Here is a 19739-nt window from a genome sequence, read left to right as displayed (position 1 = left end):
TATCACCAAAGGTACCTGAGCGGAGCTGAACCTGAAGCTACACTCTAGCTCTTCCCCTCTTGGGTGACAATGACCTCCCTGTTCATACCAGTTTACGTTGAAGTCTGTTGTCACTTCGACAAAAAAAAAGAAAAGAAAAAAAGAAAAGAAAGAAAAAAGAAAAAGAAAAAAGAAAGAAAAAGAAAATTGTCCAATTACAAAGTTTCTGGCTAGAAATTGTTTGATAGGCGGCTTCTCAGTACCAAAGCAGGTGCTTAAACACTATGCTCACAGTTACTGAGTTACTGAGGCCAGGCCTGGAGCACACTGACCCAGGATGGCCTGATCTAAACTCCAAAGCCACATTCTTTTACATCAGGATCCAAACATGAAGTAGGGCAGGGCCTTTCCTGGCACCCTCTGCTGCCTTCAGGTCCACATGTCTCTTGCCTGGGGCATCCAGCCGCTTCCTAAACTGCCCCATCAAGAGGTCACCTCATTGAGGGACAGGAGACCAAGAACAAGTCAGGAAATAAAAAAGTAGCTAAAACTAATGCAATTAGCGACCTAGCAAACACCTTAAGCAAAGGGGAAAACCCTGCTGCTCCTACCAGCGTGGAAGAACCTGGAGTGCCTTATCCAAAAGAAAAAAATAATAGTCTAAATAATCAAAATAATAAAATAAACAGCAGAAGATATAGACCACACTGTCCAGTCACATGTGGACTCTGCTGATGCCAGACTCCTAGAAGCAGAGAGGAGGAGTGGTGGACAGCTGGGCAAGGGAGTGGGAAGGTGTGGAAGCAGTATCAGCGAGGTCCTAGGCCCCAAGGTGAATAGGTTTAGGCCCTGGTATTCAATGCTGTATCTAGAGTGAGTGTGTCATGCTATGTTGCTCCCATACACAATTAGGAAGCATATGCCCTGGGTCCTATCACATGAGCACATTTCTAAGGGATTATAGGGTTTGTAAGTCAACAAGTTTAAATAGAGCTATTTAGAAGAGCAAGAGACATTTACAAGCAGTTATGCCACAGAAGAAAACACAATACATAACTACCTACATAACCCTTACGGGCTGGGAGCCTCATAGGCCCCTCCCACAGCAGCCATGAAATGTCTATAATAAATCCTTGTGGGGGGGGGCAAGGTCTCATGAGCCCATTCTTGCCAGGAAGTTAATGGACCCAGTCTTGTGCAACTCTCCTGTAGATAATCATAGCTGTTGAAAGTTCACGAGGGCACCAGTCGCTTCATGCCTGAGAGAAGCAGTGCATACCTGTGGCTGGTGCCAAACTCTTGTATTCCTTCTGAGTCAGAACTGGACACAGCCATGTTAGAGGTGTGTGTGTAACCATTACCCTCCCCCAAAGAAACCTGAGCTCTGCCTCAGGTGGCCTCCTAAGATTTTACCATGCTGAAGGGGTGATTTGTATGACTCCCTTGCAGCTAGGATGAAAAATGGGAAGCTTCAGGTTCTCTGGGGAGAACAGAAACTGTCTTGTGCCCTTTACGGCTTGAATACATCTCCCATTGGCCACCCTTCTGAACCCAACCATCCCTTCTAGAACAGCCCCAACCTCTTTTTTCACCATACCATCTATCTGCGAGCATCTGTCTGGGCCAAAGGCCACCTTGAAGCTTATCTGATCTCTTGCATCAGAACAGGGCTTCCTACACGACTCTGCCATCACAGCCCTGATGTTAAGACATCACAACCTTGACACCCAGACACCTGAATGCACTCTGCTCAGTAAAAAACCAGAAGGTTGGGGGCAGTCCCACTCCCTCAGTCTCGTTTCTCATAGCCACAGCCACCAATGCGGTCTGTCAGTCCCTGTGATTCGAGAGCTAGAAGGAAAGATGCAATAGCTGAGGAGCTGGGGGGAAGAACTCCAGTGATGATGACACAGAGGGATGAGCATTGCCTCGTTTTTACAATAAAAAAAAAAATCAGGAGCATTTCTCTATTTTGATAAGAACCAGGAGAGATTGGAAACTGTCTTAATAAAGTTACAAAAGGAAGTCTGGCATTCAGATCCCTACTTGTTCCCCTAATTAAAATAAATCAGCAACTTGGGTTTTTTTTTTTTTTTTGTTTTGTTTTTTTTTTTTTTTAAGACAGGGTCTTGCACTCTAGCCAAGGCTGTTCTGGAAGTAGCTACAATTCTCTGGCATCAGTTCCTCAAATGCTGGTTTACAGGTATGAGCCTGTAATCTGGAGGGAGAGGGGCTACATGAGCAATTGAGTTCCATCCCCCAGAACCCATGCAGAAAGCTAGACGGGGCAGCACATCCATAATCCCAGCTGGGGCCATGGGGACAAGCAAAGCCCTGGATCTCACTCACCAGCCATCCTAGGTTAATCCGCACAGCCCAGGTCAATGGAAGACCCCATCTCAAAAGCAAGGTGGACGGTTCCTGAGGAACACCACCAAAGACTGACCTCCACATGCATGCACTTAGACATGCATGCGCACCTCTACCCACACAAGCATGCTCCCCCCACCACTAGCGTATCCGAGCCACTCTGTGAATGGATAAGGACACAGCAGCCTGGGCTGTCCTTAGTCCTGCTGCGGTAGTTCTTTATACCCTCCACCACAGACACTTCCCCAGCTGTTGCAAACATCTGCCACTTACCTTTGCGTATAGAAGTGGCTAATCCATTCATGTACTGTGGGAAAGGCTTGCCAGGGGCCAAGGGGACATCCAGCAAGGCCACCGAGCTGCTGCCCAGCAGGTCAAAACTCCCAGTGTGTCGCCGGAACTTCTCCAGGTCCCGGGACAAAAGGTTAAACTGCTCACTCTGCACACGGCATTTCTCTTCCAGCTCGCGGACCTTGGACTACACAGCAGAGGCGGGTCAGTGATCAAAGAGGGGTATTCAGTGGCGCAGATATGCACCGCGGCACATGTGGCTTTTGCGTGCACACGCTGTGTGCTTGTGTATGGCAGGGGCTGCTTCCACCTCCACAGAACAGCAGTGTCTGGTAGCCCAGCCTCACAGGCAGCCTGGCTGCTGGCCACCATGGGGAACAACAGGTGCCAAGAAATCTTGCCATCGCTCAGCTCCCAGCCAAGCGTGGATTGTTCCAGGTTCTGCGTGCAGCCTGGGCACTTTGTGGTTGGCACGCCTGCTTGATATTTGGAGCGTGAGGCTGAAACAGCACTGACTAGGGAACAGCCCAGCTGCCAACCCATCATGCAATGCCATTTCAACGGGTGCCCATCCCATGGGTCTGCAGACCCCCAAAGAACATGGCTTGCAGCAACAGCAGGGAAATTCTACTGGGTATTGGGTTAGAAATACCACCGTCATTGGTCAACACCACCATGACACCTAGGGAAAGATAAGGATCTCCCAGGGAAACGCATGGAAGAGAAGAGCAGCCAGCAAGCTCCCTCCTTAAGCAGGACAGGTGGGGAAGGTCGTCCTTATCTAGTAGAGCCGTGGGACTCTACTAGAATGTCAGCATCATGAGGTGAGGGTTGAATCTTTGTGCTTCCTGCTGCTCCCCAAAAACTTGGCCCTGACCTAACTAAGTACCTAGCTGGTGTTCAATAGAGTCTTGTTTTATTACAGGCATGTGGGAATGTAGAAAAAAATGGCTGTGAGTCCATCTGTTGCCCGGCTTGATCAGGGCTCAGGAGTGTGGACAGTCCTCCTCTTCCACTTTCCATCCTCTTTAACCTCCTCTGCCTCTTCTACCTCCTCCTCTGTCTCTCTCTCTCTCTCATCCTCTTCCTTTATCTCTTTTCATCCCTTCTCCCCCTCGACATCTCCTCCCTCCTCTTCCAGAGCTTTACCTCCTTTCCTTCCTCCTCCTCTTTTACCTCCTCTTCTTCCTCCTCCTCCCATCCTCCTCCACCTCTTCTACTCCTTCCTCATACTATACTTCCTTCTCTTTCCCTCCTCATTGCCCTCCCTCTCCCTTCTTCTTTCTCTCCTCTCCCACCTCCTCCCCCTTCTCTCACTCTCCCTCCTCTCCCCCTCCTCTTCTGCCTCCTCTCCCTCTTCCCTGTGCCATAAGCATTAAGTATCTCAGCTCTTTCATCCAGAACAGAGTGCTAGTTATGTCTGAGATCACGGGTTTCTAAAAATAACTGCAATGGATCCCAAGCCTATAATTAATTTCTTCAATTCATTAAAAAAAATCAGCAGGGTTCCTCTTTTTAAAAGCTGAATGAGGTTGGCTGAGACAGCCGTCACCTCAAAGGAAGGCAAGGGACCAAACCTCTGGGCTCTGCCACACAGGTGGGCTGTGGAGAACGTAGGGAGATTCATGAGACAGGACAGGTGTGACCCCAAGAGCAAAACCCATGTGTGGGATGGCGACAACAGGATCCTGGGGCCCTAGCAGCCCCGATCATACTTAAGGCATCCAAGTAGCCTCCATGATGAGTGGGGTCACCAGAGGGAGCAGCATCAAAGGCCCTGATGAGGGGAAAGCCATCAGATCACCCGAGTCATCAAACAAGGCCATAAGTACCTGCAGAGGCCAGTGAGGCCCCTGGGATGAGCAGGAAACAACATTTGAATAATCCTACCTCTGAAAAGCATCGCACACAACTACCAGACCTAACTAAGGAGAGGCAGAAGGACTCTCCATCCACACCACACAGTGTCAACAAACACTACGCATCAGGGAAGGTCAGTGCTTGTCAATGTTCAGCTTGGGGGAAGGAGTGAGTATTCAAGGGCAACATGAGGCTGTGTCCTTGGGTGGCAGAAGACTCCATAGATCTGGTTGTGGCTATGCAAGTCCAAAACTGTTACTGGGTGTTACACAGATATGACAATCTATGACCTTCTACATGTACAACTGATTCCCTAAATAAAAATGAGGGGAGATCAGTGAGCACCGACTGGGGTGCTGCAACCAAGGAGCATGACCAGCTTGGACCACCTAGCCTGGCCTGCCTCTCCAGATGCATGCCCTGCCTGGCCCCTGGAGGCCGCCAGCAGCCAGACCAGAGGTCCCAGAGTTAAGTGAACTTGTTTGTATGCCAGGGTTATAGCCATACGAACGTTTTTCTAAGTATGAGAAATAGGAAAAGATGGCATTGGTTAATGGAATTGAAAGCAGGTGAACGTGGGGCTGGAGAGATGGCTCCGCAGTTCAGAGCACTGGCCGCTCTTCCAGAGGACCCAGGCTCCATTCCCAGTACCTGCATGGAAACTCACAACTGTTTGATACTTGAGTTCCAGTCTGTCCAACACCCTCTTCTGGCCTCTGCGAGCATGGGACACACATGGTGCATAAACGGGCAAAATACTGATAGACATAAAATTAAATATTAAATTTTTGAAACATGGAGTTGGCTCACATAGCTGAGCACTGTCCCATAGGTGAAAAAAAAAGAAACAGGATGATAAAAGCTTGCTGTCCTCGAGCTGGTGGCCAAGGCTGGGATTTTTAATATTCTTGTCTAGACAATGCTCCGGGAACCCAGCCGCCTGGGGATAGGCTGGACTTGAAGCTTTCCCTCCAGTAAGCATACAGGGAGCTGATGGTGGAGACATGCATGTTTAAGAGGCCTGGGTCTTCTTGCTGGACCAACTGAGCCATGAGGCCAGTGTCCCCTGTTGGGCATGTGTCAGTCACTGTAAAGTATGTCCACTAGGGGCGCTGCAGTGGGCCTAGCTTTGGGGGTGACTCACAGTGAACTGAAAGGTAGGGGTAGAGCGTGGTCCTCAAGGTTACTACAGAGAATCTGAGTGTGGGCCCCGGGCCACCCCGTGACAAACACTGTCTTTCTTCCCAACCCCTTGGCTGGTCTCTCCTCGGACATCAGAGAAAACAGCTTTGGAAGACGGATGCCAACTCAGGCCTCAGCAGCCTCCAACAACAAGGAAGAAGAGCCCACAGAAGCCTCAAATGCCTAGGTGCCCCGTTTTCCCTTCCTCAGGAGCCCCTGTGCACATAGGTCTCAGCCTTCCCTGGCTGCAGCTGCTGCGTGTCTGGGCCACTCATAGGTTAGGCGCTCTTATAACGTGAAGTCACCCACTTCCAGGACACTTCCAGGAACAGCAGTGCCCTCTTCTGTTCCTGGCTACTGTTTTGATTCTGTGGTGTTTATTTCGGTTTATCGGGAGCACTGCGGAGTCTCCGTTGCATGGTGGGAACTTAGCCTGTGTGTATTCACTTAGGCCCGTGGGCACACCCACCCACTCTTCTCTGCTGGCTCAGCCCAAGCCTCTCAGAGAGCAAGCACCTGCAGGCGGGGGATGGAGGGGTCTGTGCTGTGACCACAACCATGGCTGTGGCAGATGGCAAAGCGTTCTATAATTGGAACAAGTGCAGCAGCTTACATAGGCAGGCGGAGCGTTCAAAAGCCAAAGGCAAATATCCCAAGACATGACTGCCGGCTTCCCTGCTGCCTCCACAGGAGTTTCTCTGACTTTCATTTTCCATGGTGTGGAGCTGCATGCTGGGCTTGTGTCCAAGCCAAGGTAGCTTTGAAGGTGAAGGACACTTCTCCAGTCTTTAGACAATGGGACACGCAGAAATCACCTGCAGAGTTACCCGCAAGCACATGGAGTTCCATGCATCCATCATGGTCGCCATAGGAACAGATCTGTGTGGAAATAGCCCTGTCCCCAAGGCCCAGAGCCCTTGCTCTTGTCCTGACATTGACTATAAAAACGGTGGTCTCCACCATACATCTTCCTGGCTGAGACTTTTCTCAGTGGCACAGAGAGGTCTACAGGCTTACTCTTGCCTTCTGTCAGGGACAAATGAGCAGACAGGCTAAGGGGCAGCATTCTCTAAAGCTTGCTTGTAGTTCAGCAAGACAGCTGGCCCCATCTCACCTGCTGTGGGAAGAGGGGTGCAACTGTGTGCTGGGGATTTTGCCTTTTGCCCTTGGGGTACCCCCTCCCCGAGAATGAACTAAAGGATGCTCACTGTGCTTCTAATCAACTCCCAAAACTGGCATCTTCTTGGGTGTCTTAGGCAGCAGCCTCTCCATTCCACATGCTGCTAATGCATCCACTGGGAACTGCAACCATCTACATAGCTGGTGGGTATGCAGAGGGCTTTGTGGCTGCACACGTCCCAACTCAGTCACCTCTAGTGACTCTACTGCTGAAGCCACAGAGATTCAGTGTTTCTGCCTAAAGACAGTCACCCAGGTGGCAGCTAGAGTACTCCATACACTCCGAAGATATCTGCCCTTTGAAGGCGAACTGACAACTAGTGTGTGGGATTTCGCCCCTCTGACTCTCTACAGTGTTAGGGTGGGGGCTGGGTTGGGCTGCAGGGAGCAGGGGTTCTCAGTTATAACATTCAAATGTGCATTGGTCAAGACTTCAAGTATCCCTCTTTCTCGTCAGGTAGCCTGATGCCTCCTCTGACACGTGACTTGGACTAGCTGAGTCCCATTCACATGGGGCCCTGAAGGGCTGGATAAGACAGAGCTCTGTGTGTTTCCTGGACCTGGGAATCAACATGACAGTCAGTCTAAGGACCCCTCTTGAGAACCGCCCCCATCTAGCAGTGAGGAAAGCCACCCCTTTCTGACTTTAGTACCAGTCCTTGGTCTGAGCCAGGGATCACACCAAGGGAAGTTGGAAAGAACGAACAGAATAACCTGCCTCTGTGGAAAGAGCTTGCTGTTGGCTCTGGATGGATGGGATAAAAAGGCAAGCATACAGGGGACACACGGTGAATTCTGGTGACCCATAATGAAACTCTAGGCATAGCGCCGGGCCCTCCCATCCACACGCCAGTCTCAAGGAACATCAGTCCCTGCCTCTTGCCCACGGGTCATCTGAATTCACAGCATTGACAAGCAACAGGAAGACGTGTGCACAGGGCCAGCTCAGCACACCAAGAAAGTACATATTTCTCCGCCCACTCCTCAGCTGGCACCAGGATGAGAAACTCTGGTCCAGATTCATACCAGGCACCTGTGAAAGTCAGACCCTCAAGGTGCTTTATAGGAGGAGGAGCAGACCTGGAGCTTAGAGCTGCCCACACAGGGAAAGCACCACAGGACACACGCGTGGGTGGAAAAGCCACACTGAATACCTGCATGCATTCCAGAGTGTTCTGGATGGAGAGCCAGACAAGACAATTACAGAAAGATGGCGTGAATGAAGTGGACAGTGCCCAGTACAGCCCATGGCAGCAGAACGGCCTTCCCCAGCTTCTAGAATGAAGGCATGAGGTGCCGTGGGTGTTAAGAGAGCTCAAAGCATGGGCTACCCAGCAATGCTGTAACAGGTTGCAGTGACAGCTCAGGAGGACATGGAAGCCACACAGGCAACCAAGTCTATAAGCTTCGGGGCAACTGAAGGGACTCGTTTCTAGCTAGGGAAGTCCAACTGAACTGTTCTCATCTGGAGGAAACATGTTCCATTTTCCCAGGATGTGTACTTTTTCTGTCATGTAACACACACACACACACACACACACACACACACACACCCCTCCTGATACTAACTAATAGGAACTTTCCAAAGATCACTGTTAATACATGGGTGAGTGGCCATGGAACCTTTCCTGTGGGAGGAATAGATTCCAGATGAAGACGCAAGAGGAGCACACACTCTGTGTTCAGTAGTAGCTACTCCCCCAGGGAAGGGGACATCTTGCAATTTCCCGGAAAGCTCCCCTTCCCTGGCAGCAGGCAGTCTGGGGAGCCACACGGTCAGTTCGGTTCACCACCATTCCACTGGCTAACTGGTCGTTATACATGAGGAATGAATGGCAAAGACTCCTAAGGCTGCCAAGAGCTCAACTGCCTTCTATGTGCCTATCATTCTCTAAGAAGACCGACCGATGTAGGACCAAAGCCACAGACCGGAAGTGGCCACTTCCAGTGTGCTGGCCCAGATGATGGGACCCCATGGCTGTTTTGCTTCCAGACCCCCAGGACCACCGAGGAAGGTCTGCACATGACTGAGATGGCCATTCCCACGGGAACAATGATTCCAGAAATAGCTGGTACGGCACTAACCACTTTGCTCCTAGACCAGTATTCCTCAACCCATGTCAGATAGCCTGCACATCAGATATTTACATTGTGATTCATGGCAGTAGCAAAATGACAGTTATAGAATAGTAATAAAATAACTTGATGGCTGGGGGGTCACCACGATGTGAGGAACTGTATTGGAGGGTCGCAGCATTGGGAAGGTTGACAACCACTGTCCCAGACCCTCCCTTCTCTGATCCTGCAAATGTCTCCCCATCAGGACCACAAAGCTTCAGCAATGTCCCCTATGCCATCCCTCAAAGGATGGAGCGCCCCGAAGAACCCAACACCAATCCTAGAAGAAAATCCTCCCCCTCCCCCTCCTCACTTCCCATTGAGAGCAGCTAGCCAAAGGGCACAGACTACTGAGACACACAGCTCTGGCCCAGGCTGTGTGATTGAGGAAAAGTTGATCCACCTCTCTGTGCTGTTTCCTCAGTGGTAAGGACAGAAACGGTAATTGTGCCCAGGGGAGAGCAGACTTGTGAGGACAATGTGAGTGAGGGGTGCCATGCCACGTCTAGTTTCTAACATCCGGTGGAAACCATTGATTTTCTGGCAATGCTGTAGTCCTCCCAACCCCACCCACCCACCCGTGCTCACCTCTAACAGCTGCACAGCACCTTCATGCTCCTTCTTAGCTTCAACCTGAGCCTGTTCGTGATGGAGAAAGGAAAAAGTGTTTAGGAAGGAGAGGAGGGACACGGATCAGAAGCTGCATGACCAGAGTATGCCCGTGGCTCCCAATTCCCCAGAGTGAGGGTAGAGTCTGCAGGTCTTCCCCTCGAGCTGCGCCAGGTGGTTCTGATGATCTCCAGGCAGTCAGGCAGAGAAGGGATGGCAGCTGGACTGAGAACTGGCCCCTCCCCTTGTTCATCTCTGCAAGGGGTGAACTAGCCAGGGCAATGATGGAGACCTCACCCTGGTGGTGGGGATAGGGGAGAGCTGCCTGGATGACCAACCCTGCCCAGAATCAGAACCCCAACATCCACCTCATCTATGATCTGCTGGAGCACATGAAGGTACCAGTCCTGAAGGATCTCCACAATACAAAACAACAACAGGATATCCAAGAGGAGTCCCAGCAAGGGCCCAGCATCAATAGTGTAGCAGAAATCAGAGGTCTTGAACCAGACCAATGACTCTTTGCAATGAACACTTGCAAGTAAAGATAAGTGCATAAAAGGGTTTACTGTGTGACTCACTATGTCATACGACAGCTTCCATGAGATTCAGTTTTCCTTCCTTTTCTTTTAAATTTTATTTTGGGGAAGCAGGTTGCACGGGCAGAGGATAGATATGAAGGGACAGGTAAATGAATGAGGTGGAGACACATGATGTGAAAGACACAAAGAATAAATAAAGAGAAAGTTTGAAGAAAGAATGGTAGTTGGAGATGGGTGTGTTAGCACGTGCCTTTAGTCCCAGCATTGGGGAGGCAGTGGCAGGTGGATCTCTATAAGTCTGAGGCCAGCCTGGTCTGCAGAGTGAGTTCCAGGACAGCCAGGACTACACAGAGATGGCTCTGAACCTGCGGCTGAGAAGGAACCATGTGGGTTTGAATCAGAGCAGTGGGGTCTCCATGTTAACCCTGAGGAACATTGTCTTCTCATTCATCCTCCTGCCTGGGAAATGTAGCACTATCCTGCTGAAGGACCAGGTCCTCCTCAAATCACCCTCACCCAAAGGAGGTGCCATGGAGTCCCACACCCCCAACCTGCGGCAGGGCCCTGCCCCCTTCCCACAGTTAAAGCCACACCACACAGAAGAAGACACATGACACATTTTACTGAAGACATTTTGCATGAGAGCGCCTGTCTGGCTAAGGGTAGTTTACACAGAAAATTTAAGTGCAACCTCTTTGTTTCCTGTCCCCACTGCTCCTGAGGTCCCAGCATAGTGACAGTTCATGTCATATTTGCCTTCATGGCCTCATCACCTGAGAAGAGAGTCTGAATTTATACGACTGAAGGAAGAGATTAAATATAATCCCAGATTCTTGCCTTCACGTCCACAGGGACTAATTCCTGCCCGGAGCCTCTGCTGGAGAATGCTGGGAGAATAGGAGGGCCCTTTTCTTTGGGATTTGAGTTGAGAAGTTGGAGCAACTGTGGCCATCTTACCATGAGGGAAAAAGGTAGAGTGCTGTGGGCCTCCACATTGAAGCCAAAGATGAAGCTTTCTCAGGGGAAGACAGAGAGAAATGAATTATGATAGCATTTGGGATTCATGTGTGCCTGAGGCAGCTGGTTAAGGCCCTGGACCTGACTACACCCGAAGTCACACTGTGGTAATATAGGCAGACAACCTTTCTGGGATAAATGCCATCGCCCACTGGTAAGAATTGATGCTCACACCAAAAGTAGATAAACTGAGGCTCAAGGGTCTGCAGTTGCATCATGGGATGGAATAAAGAGACAGCTCAGGCCCCTGCCTCGCCAGGCTGTGTGTCTAAGCTGGGCTCATCTGTGTCTCCTAGCACTTTTCAGCTTCATTTATTGTTTTATTGTGAGATGAGATTTCATGTAGCCCAAGCTGGCCTCAAACTCACCATGTAGCCAAAGACAAACTTGCGATCTTCCTCCTTCCACCTCCCACGTGCTGGGGTGACAGGCATATGTTGTCACAACAAATGTCTTCTATACTGAGGGTTGACCCCAGGGCCTTGTGCATGCTAGGCAAGGGCTGTAGCAACCGAGCTGCACCCCCAACGCCCCCGCTCTTCAGCCTGCGAATTCGCTTGTTTCTGGGCACTCCAGTCTCCTGCCTCATCACCTGCTCTAATTAAGCAGCCACGTGCCCATCTGGGCTCACACTGGGGTTTCCATTTGGGGAGAGCATCAGCCTGGACTTTGCACTTTCGTGGGTGACAAGTGAGCATCACCTCATCTCCTCCGCTGTGAGACTGCGTGTGGGCTGGGCCGAGGCAAGAACTCAGCTCTGTGGCGAGGACTCAAAGGAGAACAAGCCCAAGATTTCTGTAAAGCTCATTCAGCATGCGTCTCATTCTCGCAGATTCCCGATGAGGGTATAAGAGCCCGGAGAGCCGCTAGAACTAGGCCCGCTAATCACACGGTTATTGAATTCGGCTCACGCGTTGACACTTGAAATTGTTCCTTTCACAACAAAACAGCAACAATGACAGAAGAAATAACAAAATGGGACAGGAGGGGTGAAGGAACAGCCGGGGAACAGAGAGGTTTTATAAATATCTCTGTCATCGAGTCAAAGACAGTTTTCAACTGTCAGGGTTCAATCAACAAAGCTCTCAGGCAGGCCGGGGAGGCCGGGCCAACTTGGCAGCAGTGACTCCATCTCTGCCTCTGGAGGCTGATCAGGAGTTCATTTTCATAGGCTACTTCCAAGCTGGGCCATTTGGGCGATTGGAATAGATTGTTAAATTTAACACTCCATGTTGGCAGCTCCAGAGTCTTGGGAAAAAAAATCTCAGCAGTAACTCAAGCAAGGCTCATTTTGAGGCCACTGCCAACATGGAGGCGGGGAGGGGGGATGTGTGACCTTCGTGGAGACAGGATGCCTGCAGACAGAGAAGCACGGAGGAAGAATTATGGCTCCCATGGATGCCTACAGCGCTCTCCAGAACAGAAGGGACCTATCACCTGCAGGGGCAGTGGTCCAAGAGAGAGGGACAGGCCACGGCTGCAGTGATAGACTTGAGACAGACATGCACATAGGAGAGACATGGGACACAGGCATAGGACACTTGGCCCGGGAGCCATCCTGTGCCAGGGTGACTGCTCTGAGTGTGGAATGGAGCCAAGCAGAGTCATTTTTATTGTTGTGACTTAAATGGGTGCCTTATAACTATTGGGGCTGCAGGGACTCAGACAGGAGCCTTGAGTTGACGTTTATCAGGGCTGAGATGTTGACAAGCACATGTCCACATCCTGGGGGCATGTCTAGGACAATGGAAGACTGGTGCCCAAAGCTCCAGGCACTTCTCCGTGGCAGAACACTTGCCTAGCCTGGACAAGATCCTGGCTGCCATCCCCAGAAGCACAAATAATGGCAGGACCCATGCTGTCCTGAGTATGTATGGTGTTGGTCTGTGTGTACCCCGCTTACCATATATAACAAAGCCTCGACTTCCATGGGAAGTGCAGAAATCAACAAAAAAAAGACGCCATGCAGCACACTCTGGCTGGCTCTTCTGTACCTCGCACTTCAGAAACACACCCAGGAATGAGAACGGTCACACTGAAGCCCACGGCCTCCTATGAGCAAACCTTTGTAGGGACAGTAGATTGTTGTGTTGTGGAACAAGGGCACAGGTGGCCTGAGACTCTGACTATCTGCAGCCTCAGAAGTGGTATTCTAGGAGCTCAGAATGGCTCTGAAGAGGTCATCGTGGGATCAGGCTTACATCCCAGGACCTCCAGCCCATCTGTAACCACAAGCTCCTTGGTTGTAGCTGTAGAAGAGGAGGGCTCCATAGCCCAGGTCCCAAGAGGGCTGACTGCCATGGTCACAAGCCACTCCGCAGATGCTACCGGGATGTGAGGGGCATGTGCAAGGGCAAGAATTGGCCATCTCTATCTCACAGAGGCACTACGATGAGGGCCACATAGGAACAGCATCTTACCTGTCCTCTGTGTCAACCTGGGTCCCCAGCTCTGGAGTTCACCCAGTGATCACTGTGAGTACCCAGGTTGACCTGTCCTGAAACCCTGATGTTCCCAAACCAACAAGCAGATGCATCTCGATACCACCCATGCTGGTACCGAGAGTGTAGTTTGGTTGGGAGCGAACTCTCAGAACATGACAGTTACGCAATATGCAATAGCTTGGGACCCTGAGAGGTTTTGATTACCTTCAAGGTGTTAGCCAACATGGGGTCTGATAGTTTTGTCATATACTTCTTCGTTTACCTCCATCCCGAGATGGGAACACCTGGGGCTCCCAGGACACCATATCTCCCTTGTTGAACTGCTCAGTGTCTACCAAAAGTGCCAACACTGTGAGGAAAGTGGGGACAGCATGGGCAGACTGTGCCCAGAAAAGCCCAAATGGACCATGAACTTGGGGAAGATTTCGCTGTCTCATTCCACTTCCACCACCGTCCCTGCTACTTTTTTATTCGAGCCATTGTCTCTCAGACATTACAGAACTGGTGTTTGATTTTATCTGTCCTCACAGATGAAGAAGCATCCGTATGTCCAAAATAAAGAGCATGATGAAGGGACAAAAGGTTCAAGGGAAATTGGACGGCAGAAGAAAAGCTGAGCAGGCAGGTGGGGCTGGCTCCTTTTCTAATCAGATAGACACTCAGTCAATATGACCCCAGGCTCCCAGGGAGCCATCTGTGGAGGAGCTATATCCTGTCACCCTTATTAGATATTATTTGTATTTCTGCAGACTCTTTATCCGTCTCAGATAGACCCGGCGGGGGAATATAGCTTCCAAATTGTAATGAATAGCATCTCGCTCCTCCCAGCCCTGGGGAGGAAGAATAATATCCTGACACAATATTGTTTCTCAGTATTCTGGCCAACTTGTTATGACAGGCAGTATGGTTGTGACAGTCCCCACGAACAGCAGTTTAATGAAATCTATACCTAATACAAGGTCTCGGATATTGACTAGAAAAGGGGGCTTCAAAATTCAGCTACCTGTTGCCTCTGATTGGGAAAGGCAGACAGATTTTTATCACCGCCCAGTTGGGTCGAGCAACTGAGCTTCCCTGTAAGATCAAAGACCCATGATGATCATCAGACAGGCATGGGGCCTGACAGAAGTTACAAGAATCACCCACTACCTATCCTGGCCAGCACTGAGCCAGGGACACTCGGCTTCAAGCAAGAGAAGAGAGAGATGATAGCCAGTCAGTCTCTGGTCTCCATATTCTAACTCTTCAGTGCCCCTCCCACCCAGCCCCTATTCTTGCAATAGGAATTTTTCTACCTGGGAAAGAGACAGGCCAGTAAAGCAAGCTTGGGCTGAGGTAGGGGTGGGCTTCCTCAGCACCACCCATCACAGTGTGGTGGAAGACTTACCTGACTCTGGACCTGCCTCCTTCCTTCCTCATCAGGAAGGTTCTCTCCTGTTTTCTCTTGACTTCCTCACCGTCCCCCCTCTCTGGAATCTTGTCATAAATAAACCTAGGTTTACCATTTAATAACACATGTAATAATACCACTTAATAACAACAGCAGCAATGAACTCAAATCCTTCCATCCAGTGATATCATAACAGGCCACGACAGGAATGTGCTGAACTCACACGGACATAGCTTAGGTTCCCACACCTCCACCACATGCCATAGCATTGGCCTGGCCTGTGCCTTTCCCTGGGACAGGATTTTAATCCCAGGCCAGGGTGAAGTCAGTGAGCAACCTGCTTCCCCAAGGCTTAAGCAAGACACGCCCCTGGCAGGAACCGGAACTGTCTGCATGCTTTTCCTGCCACAGCTTGGCATCGGGTGGGACAGCTTTGCATGGTTTGTGTGTGACAAAACACAGCCTAGAATCAGCCTCAGGGAAACCAGGGCTTGGGGTGAAATGAAGGCCCCAAAAGGGCTCTGTAGCCCCCAAGACTCAGCCTGGTGCACAGTTACAAAAACCTCCCCAGGCCCAGCAGACATGTACACACACATATATAATATACATACACATGTCTTACCCTCTCAGGACCAGCTTATACACACACCCCACCCTTCCAGCCAAGCACACACACACACACACCATTCTCTCGCGCACACTCCTGGACTCACCTGCTGCAGAAGCTGGATCTCCTGCTGCTTGGCATTGAGGATGGCCAGGGCTTGCTCATGCTCCAACTCCAGCTGTTGCCGCCGTTCAGCAGCCTCTCGCATATGCTGTGGGGACAGGGAGGCCCCTGAGCACCTGCTGCCCACCACCAAGCACGTACAGCAGGCTCTCTCTGCCCCCACCCTCAGGAGCGGCACGACACACCCGCCTCCTCTCCCAGGCTTCTTCCCTGGGAGGCAGAGAGATTGGGAAACCCTGGTCCCCAGGCACCCTCCCCTGCTTTGGCTGTCTATGTTCACAGCACAGGAGATCTGGCAGAGCTGAGGCTCAGGCAGAGGGAACCTCCTCTTCCCCCAGTGTGGCGTGGGAAGGCGTTGGCTCCTCTTCCTCTGCTTCAGCTCAGGTATTTTGCAAACACCAGACAAGGCTCTTATCTGCTCCTGTATAGCCTGTATCGCTTCCAGCTTCCAGCTTCTTACCTGCATCAAATCACATGACCCTCCACGAACACTAGAGGAGAATGCTATAACTCTCCTTTCATGACCACGGGGAAACTGAGGCATGGTCTCACACAACAGGTAAAGTGCACATGTATCCAGGATCAACACCAGAGTCCATACCTTCCACAGAACCTCAGAGTCCCAATTTACCCCTACCGCTAGCTCCATCCTTCGGTATGTCCCCCAGAGACGGTCCCAATGCACGAGGTAGTTTCTCATTTGCCTGAGAACCACCCATCCATCTTCATGAGAAAGACAAGTTCAAGCCTTCAGAACTCAGGGGCTGATGCTCACCTTTGACCTCTGATCATCACCAGTCCACCCACCCCAGAATCCCAGCCATGAGGATCAATAAGAATGTCAGAGGCTGCAGAACCCAAGCACTGTCACTTTGCCCAACCTCCAGCCTGGCTGCACCAACACATGCGTGAGGATGAACCTCCTATGTGAGATGCTTCCCAGCCTGGAAGTCGCCGGCAACAAAACATTCACATTTAATTTTTACTTCCTTCTTTAGTTTTTTATATTATGAAATATGTATGGTCACCTTTTCCAAAGCTTGAATCTCATGTGTGTGTGTGTGTGTGTGTGTCTGTGTGTGTTATATGCACGCATATACACATGTGTATGCAGGTGTACGCCCCCTTGCATTTATTCAGAGAGCCGAGGATGACAGCAGGTCCTTCCCTATAGAACTCTCTACCTTGTTTTTTGAGACAGGGTCTCTCATCAGCTTGGAGCTTGCTGATTGACTGGGATATCTGGTCAGGATTCTTCTGTATCTACTCCCCACTCCCGCTCCCAGGGCTGGAATTAGAGGAGATGCCTGGCTCTTCGTAGGTACCCAGCTCAGGATCTGAACTCAAGCCCTCACCCTTGTGCTGAAGGCACTCTCTCCACTGAGTTAACCCCTTGAAGTCTGAATCTCTCACTCCAAAGCAGGAAGGCCTCAACACACACCACCTGGGTACCAGAGACTAAAGTCCAACCATGCCCTCAGAAACAGACAAGTGGTGACCTCCCACCTGCAAGAGACCCTGCAATCCTATTACCCTCTTTCTAGGCATCCTCTGAGGGTCACGAACATACTTATGTTTGTGATGAAGGGGGACCCTGGTACATGGAACAGAGAGACCTAGCATGGCTACCTGGCTCTTTTGCTTGAACTAGCTCATGATTTATTATAGTTTATTTTTAATCTAGCAACTTTATTGAGTCTTGGGTTTTTGCTGTTGTTTTGTTTTACTATAATTAGTTGGTTTTAGATTGATTGGTTGGTTGATTGACTGATTGATGACAGGATTGATAAGTAGCCAGGCTGGCCATGAAATTGTGATCCTCCTGCCTCAGCTCCCAGCATGTTGATATAAATGCGTGTGGCACCATGACGGTTTGGTATCAGGCTGGCCTGGAACTAACTTAGGTAGCTGAGGATGACGTAAATTTCTGTTCCTCCTGCTTCCACCTCCCCAGGGCTAAGATGCAGGTCTGAACCATCACATTTGATTTGTGCATTGCTTAGAGTCGAATCCATGGCCCATGCGTGATAACATGTACCCTACCAACTAAGCTACACACCCCCATCCCCTGATGTCAGCATTTTAAAGTTACATCATGAAATGAGAGGCATGTCTCTGGGGGAAGGCAAGTGACACTGTTCCCTGAGCGTCCTCACTTCACGGCACCTAAAGATCCATTCTCCTCTGAAACAGTGTGGAACCTGCTTGCCATAGTGGTGATGGAATCATATCCTTCTGCACTCTAGACCTATGCTCTCTACCACTGAGCTGCACCATCAGCCCCGCACTGGGGGATTCTAGGCAGGTGCTCTACCACTGAGCTGCACTGTCAGCCCCGCACTGGGGGATTCTAGGCAGGTATTCTACCACTGAGCCACATCCCAGCCCCTCACTGGGGATTCTAGGCAGGGGGTCTACCAGTAAGTCACACCCCAGCCCCTCACTGGGGGATTCTAGGCAGGTTCTCTACCACTGAGCCACACCCCAGCCCCTCACTGGGGGATTCTAGGCAGGTGCTCTACCACTGAGCCACACCCCAGCCCCTCACTGGGGGATTCTAGGAAGGGGCTCTACCACTGAGCCACACCCCAGCCCCTCACTGGGGGATTCTAGGCAAGGGCTCTACTACTGAGCCACACCCCAGCCCCTCAGCGGGGGATTCTAGGTGTTGTAGTTTACTTCTCTGCTGCTATTATAAAACACATAAAAAAACCTATTTTGGAAGGGAAGGGTTTGTTTGATTTATAGGTTACATACAGTCCATTAGAACTCAAGGCAGGTGAAGCAGAAACCATGAGGAGTGCTATTTTCTGAATTGCTCTCCATGGCTTCCTCAACCTCCTTTTTTTCACACAACCCAGGTTCACCTTTCCCAGTAATGACACTGTCTGTAGTGGACTGGACTCTCCCATATCAGGCATCAGTCAAGAAAATGTCCCACAGATCTGTCCATATGTGAGTCTGTTGGAAGCAGCTCCTTGATTGATAATTTGAACTCTAGTTTGTGTTAAATTAACAAAATCTAGCCAGTATATTAGACAAGTTCTCTAGCCCTAAGCCAGACCCCAGCCCCTCACTGGGGGATTCTAGGCAGGGGCTCTAGCATTGAGCTGTGCCCTCAGCTCCTCACTGGGGGATTCTAGGTATACACTCTACCACTGAACCTAGCCTTCGGCCTGGGGTGAGTCTCTGTTTTCATGGACACAGAATTTCAGCTGGTTGTTTGTTGGCCTGGAAAAGTAAAGTCTTCCCTGGGTGCAGTGTTCAGGCACCATGACCTCTGTATCTCCTTTGCTGTCTCCATAAGTCATTCCCAGGGAACTCCAGAGCTGTAATTATCCTGCACCTCCGCAGACAAAATGATGGTTTCACTGTTGCTATGGAAATGCTCGCAGGAACTCAGGATGCTGGGAAAACAGAACTCCTCAAGATACGAACGAAATCCCATAAGACAGTTACTATAACCTGTTCACATGGGCTGGGCTGGGTCATCCTATCTGGCTGAAGACAAGGCAGACAGAGGACCATCAGACAGTCATGAGAGGTACCCTAGGGATTTCCCCAGACTCTCAGGGACATCAAAACCCTAGCTCCTCAGACCCCTCGCATACCAAGGCAGTGTTGACATACACTTCCTCCACATCCTTCCCACCATCTCTAGATGACATAGAACACCAGATGCCGTGTAAATAGTCGCATCGTGTTAGGGGAACAACAAGGGGCAAGGCTGCACTCCGGCACATGTGCACGCTTTTCAGACATCTCCATCCATATCGGCTGAAGCCTCATACAGAAGATCCACAGGCAGTGTGCCATCTGGACCCTTGCTGCCTGCCCTAGAGTTGAGTCCTTCAGGTCTGACTTCCTGAGCAGGAGATGGGGAAGGGGGATAGGTGTGTTTTCATGGAGTCCTCCTGTCTGTCCGTTTTTATATGTTTGGTTGGTTCTGCCTGGCTGTGGCTGCCAATTTGGTCCTGGAGATTTCTAACCATAACTATTGCAGCCTTCACTTCCCCTCCACTTTAGTA

At 50.5% G+C, this 19739-nt stretch overlaps 1 protein-coding gene across 11 annotated transcripts in view; it reads right to left on the bottom strand.

Moving 5' to 3' along the window:
* Rimbp2 (RIMS binding protein 2) overlaps positions 1-19739 on the bottom strand; it is a 186842-nt gene that overhangs the window by 44972 nt on the left and 122131 nt on the right. For all 11 annotated transcript variants that reach the window (XM_041648165.1, XM_041648166.1, XM_041648167.1 and 8 more), the window contains exons 4-6: positions 15695-15799; positions 9568-9618; positions 2623-2827 (exon numbers count right to left, since the gene is read on the bottom strand). In XM_041648165.1, coding sequence (XP_041504099.1) covers positions 2623-2827; positions 9568-9618; positions 15695-15796 — 358 coding nt within the window. In that variant the 5' untranslated portion in view covers positions 15797-15799. The remainder of the gene's footprint in view (positions 1-2622; positions 2828-9567; positions 9619-15694; positions 15800-19739) is intronic.

The sequence above is a fragment of the Microtus oregoni genome, unplaced genomic scaffold (genome assembly GCF_018167655.1).
Source record: "Microtus oregoni isolate MIOR12 unplaced genomic scaffold, Mior012 000003F_ref0000135, whole genome shotgun sequence".
Taxonomy (NCBI): domain Eukaryota; kingdom Metazoa; phylum Chordata; class Mammalia; order Rodentia; family Cricetidae; genus Microtus; species Microtus oregoni.
The sequence above is the reverse complement of the archived record's forward strand: the minus strand, read 5'-3'. Positions and strand labels throughout refer to the sequence as shown.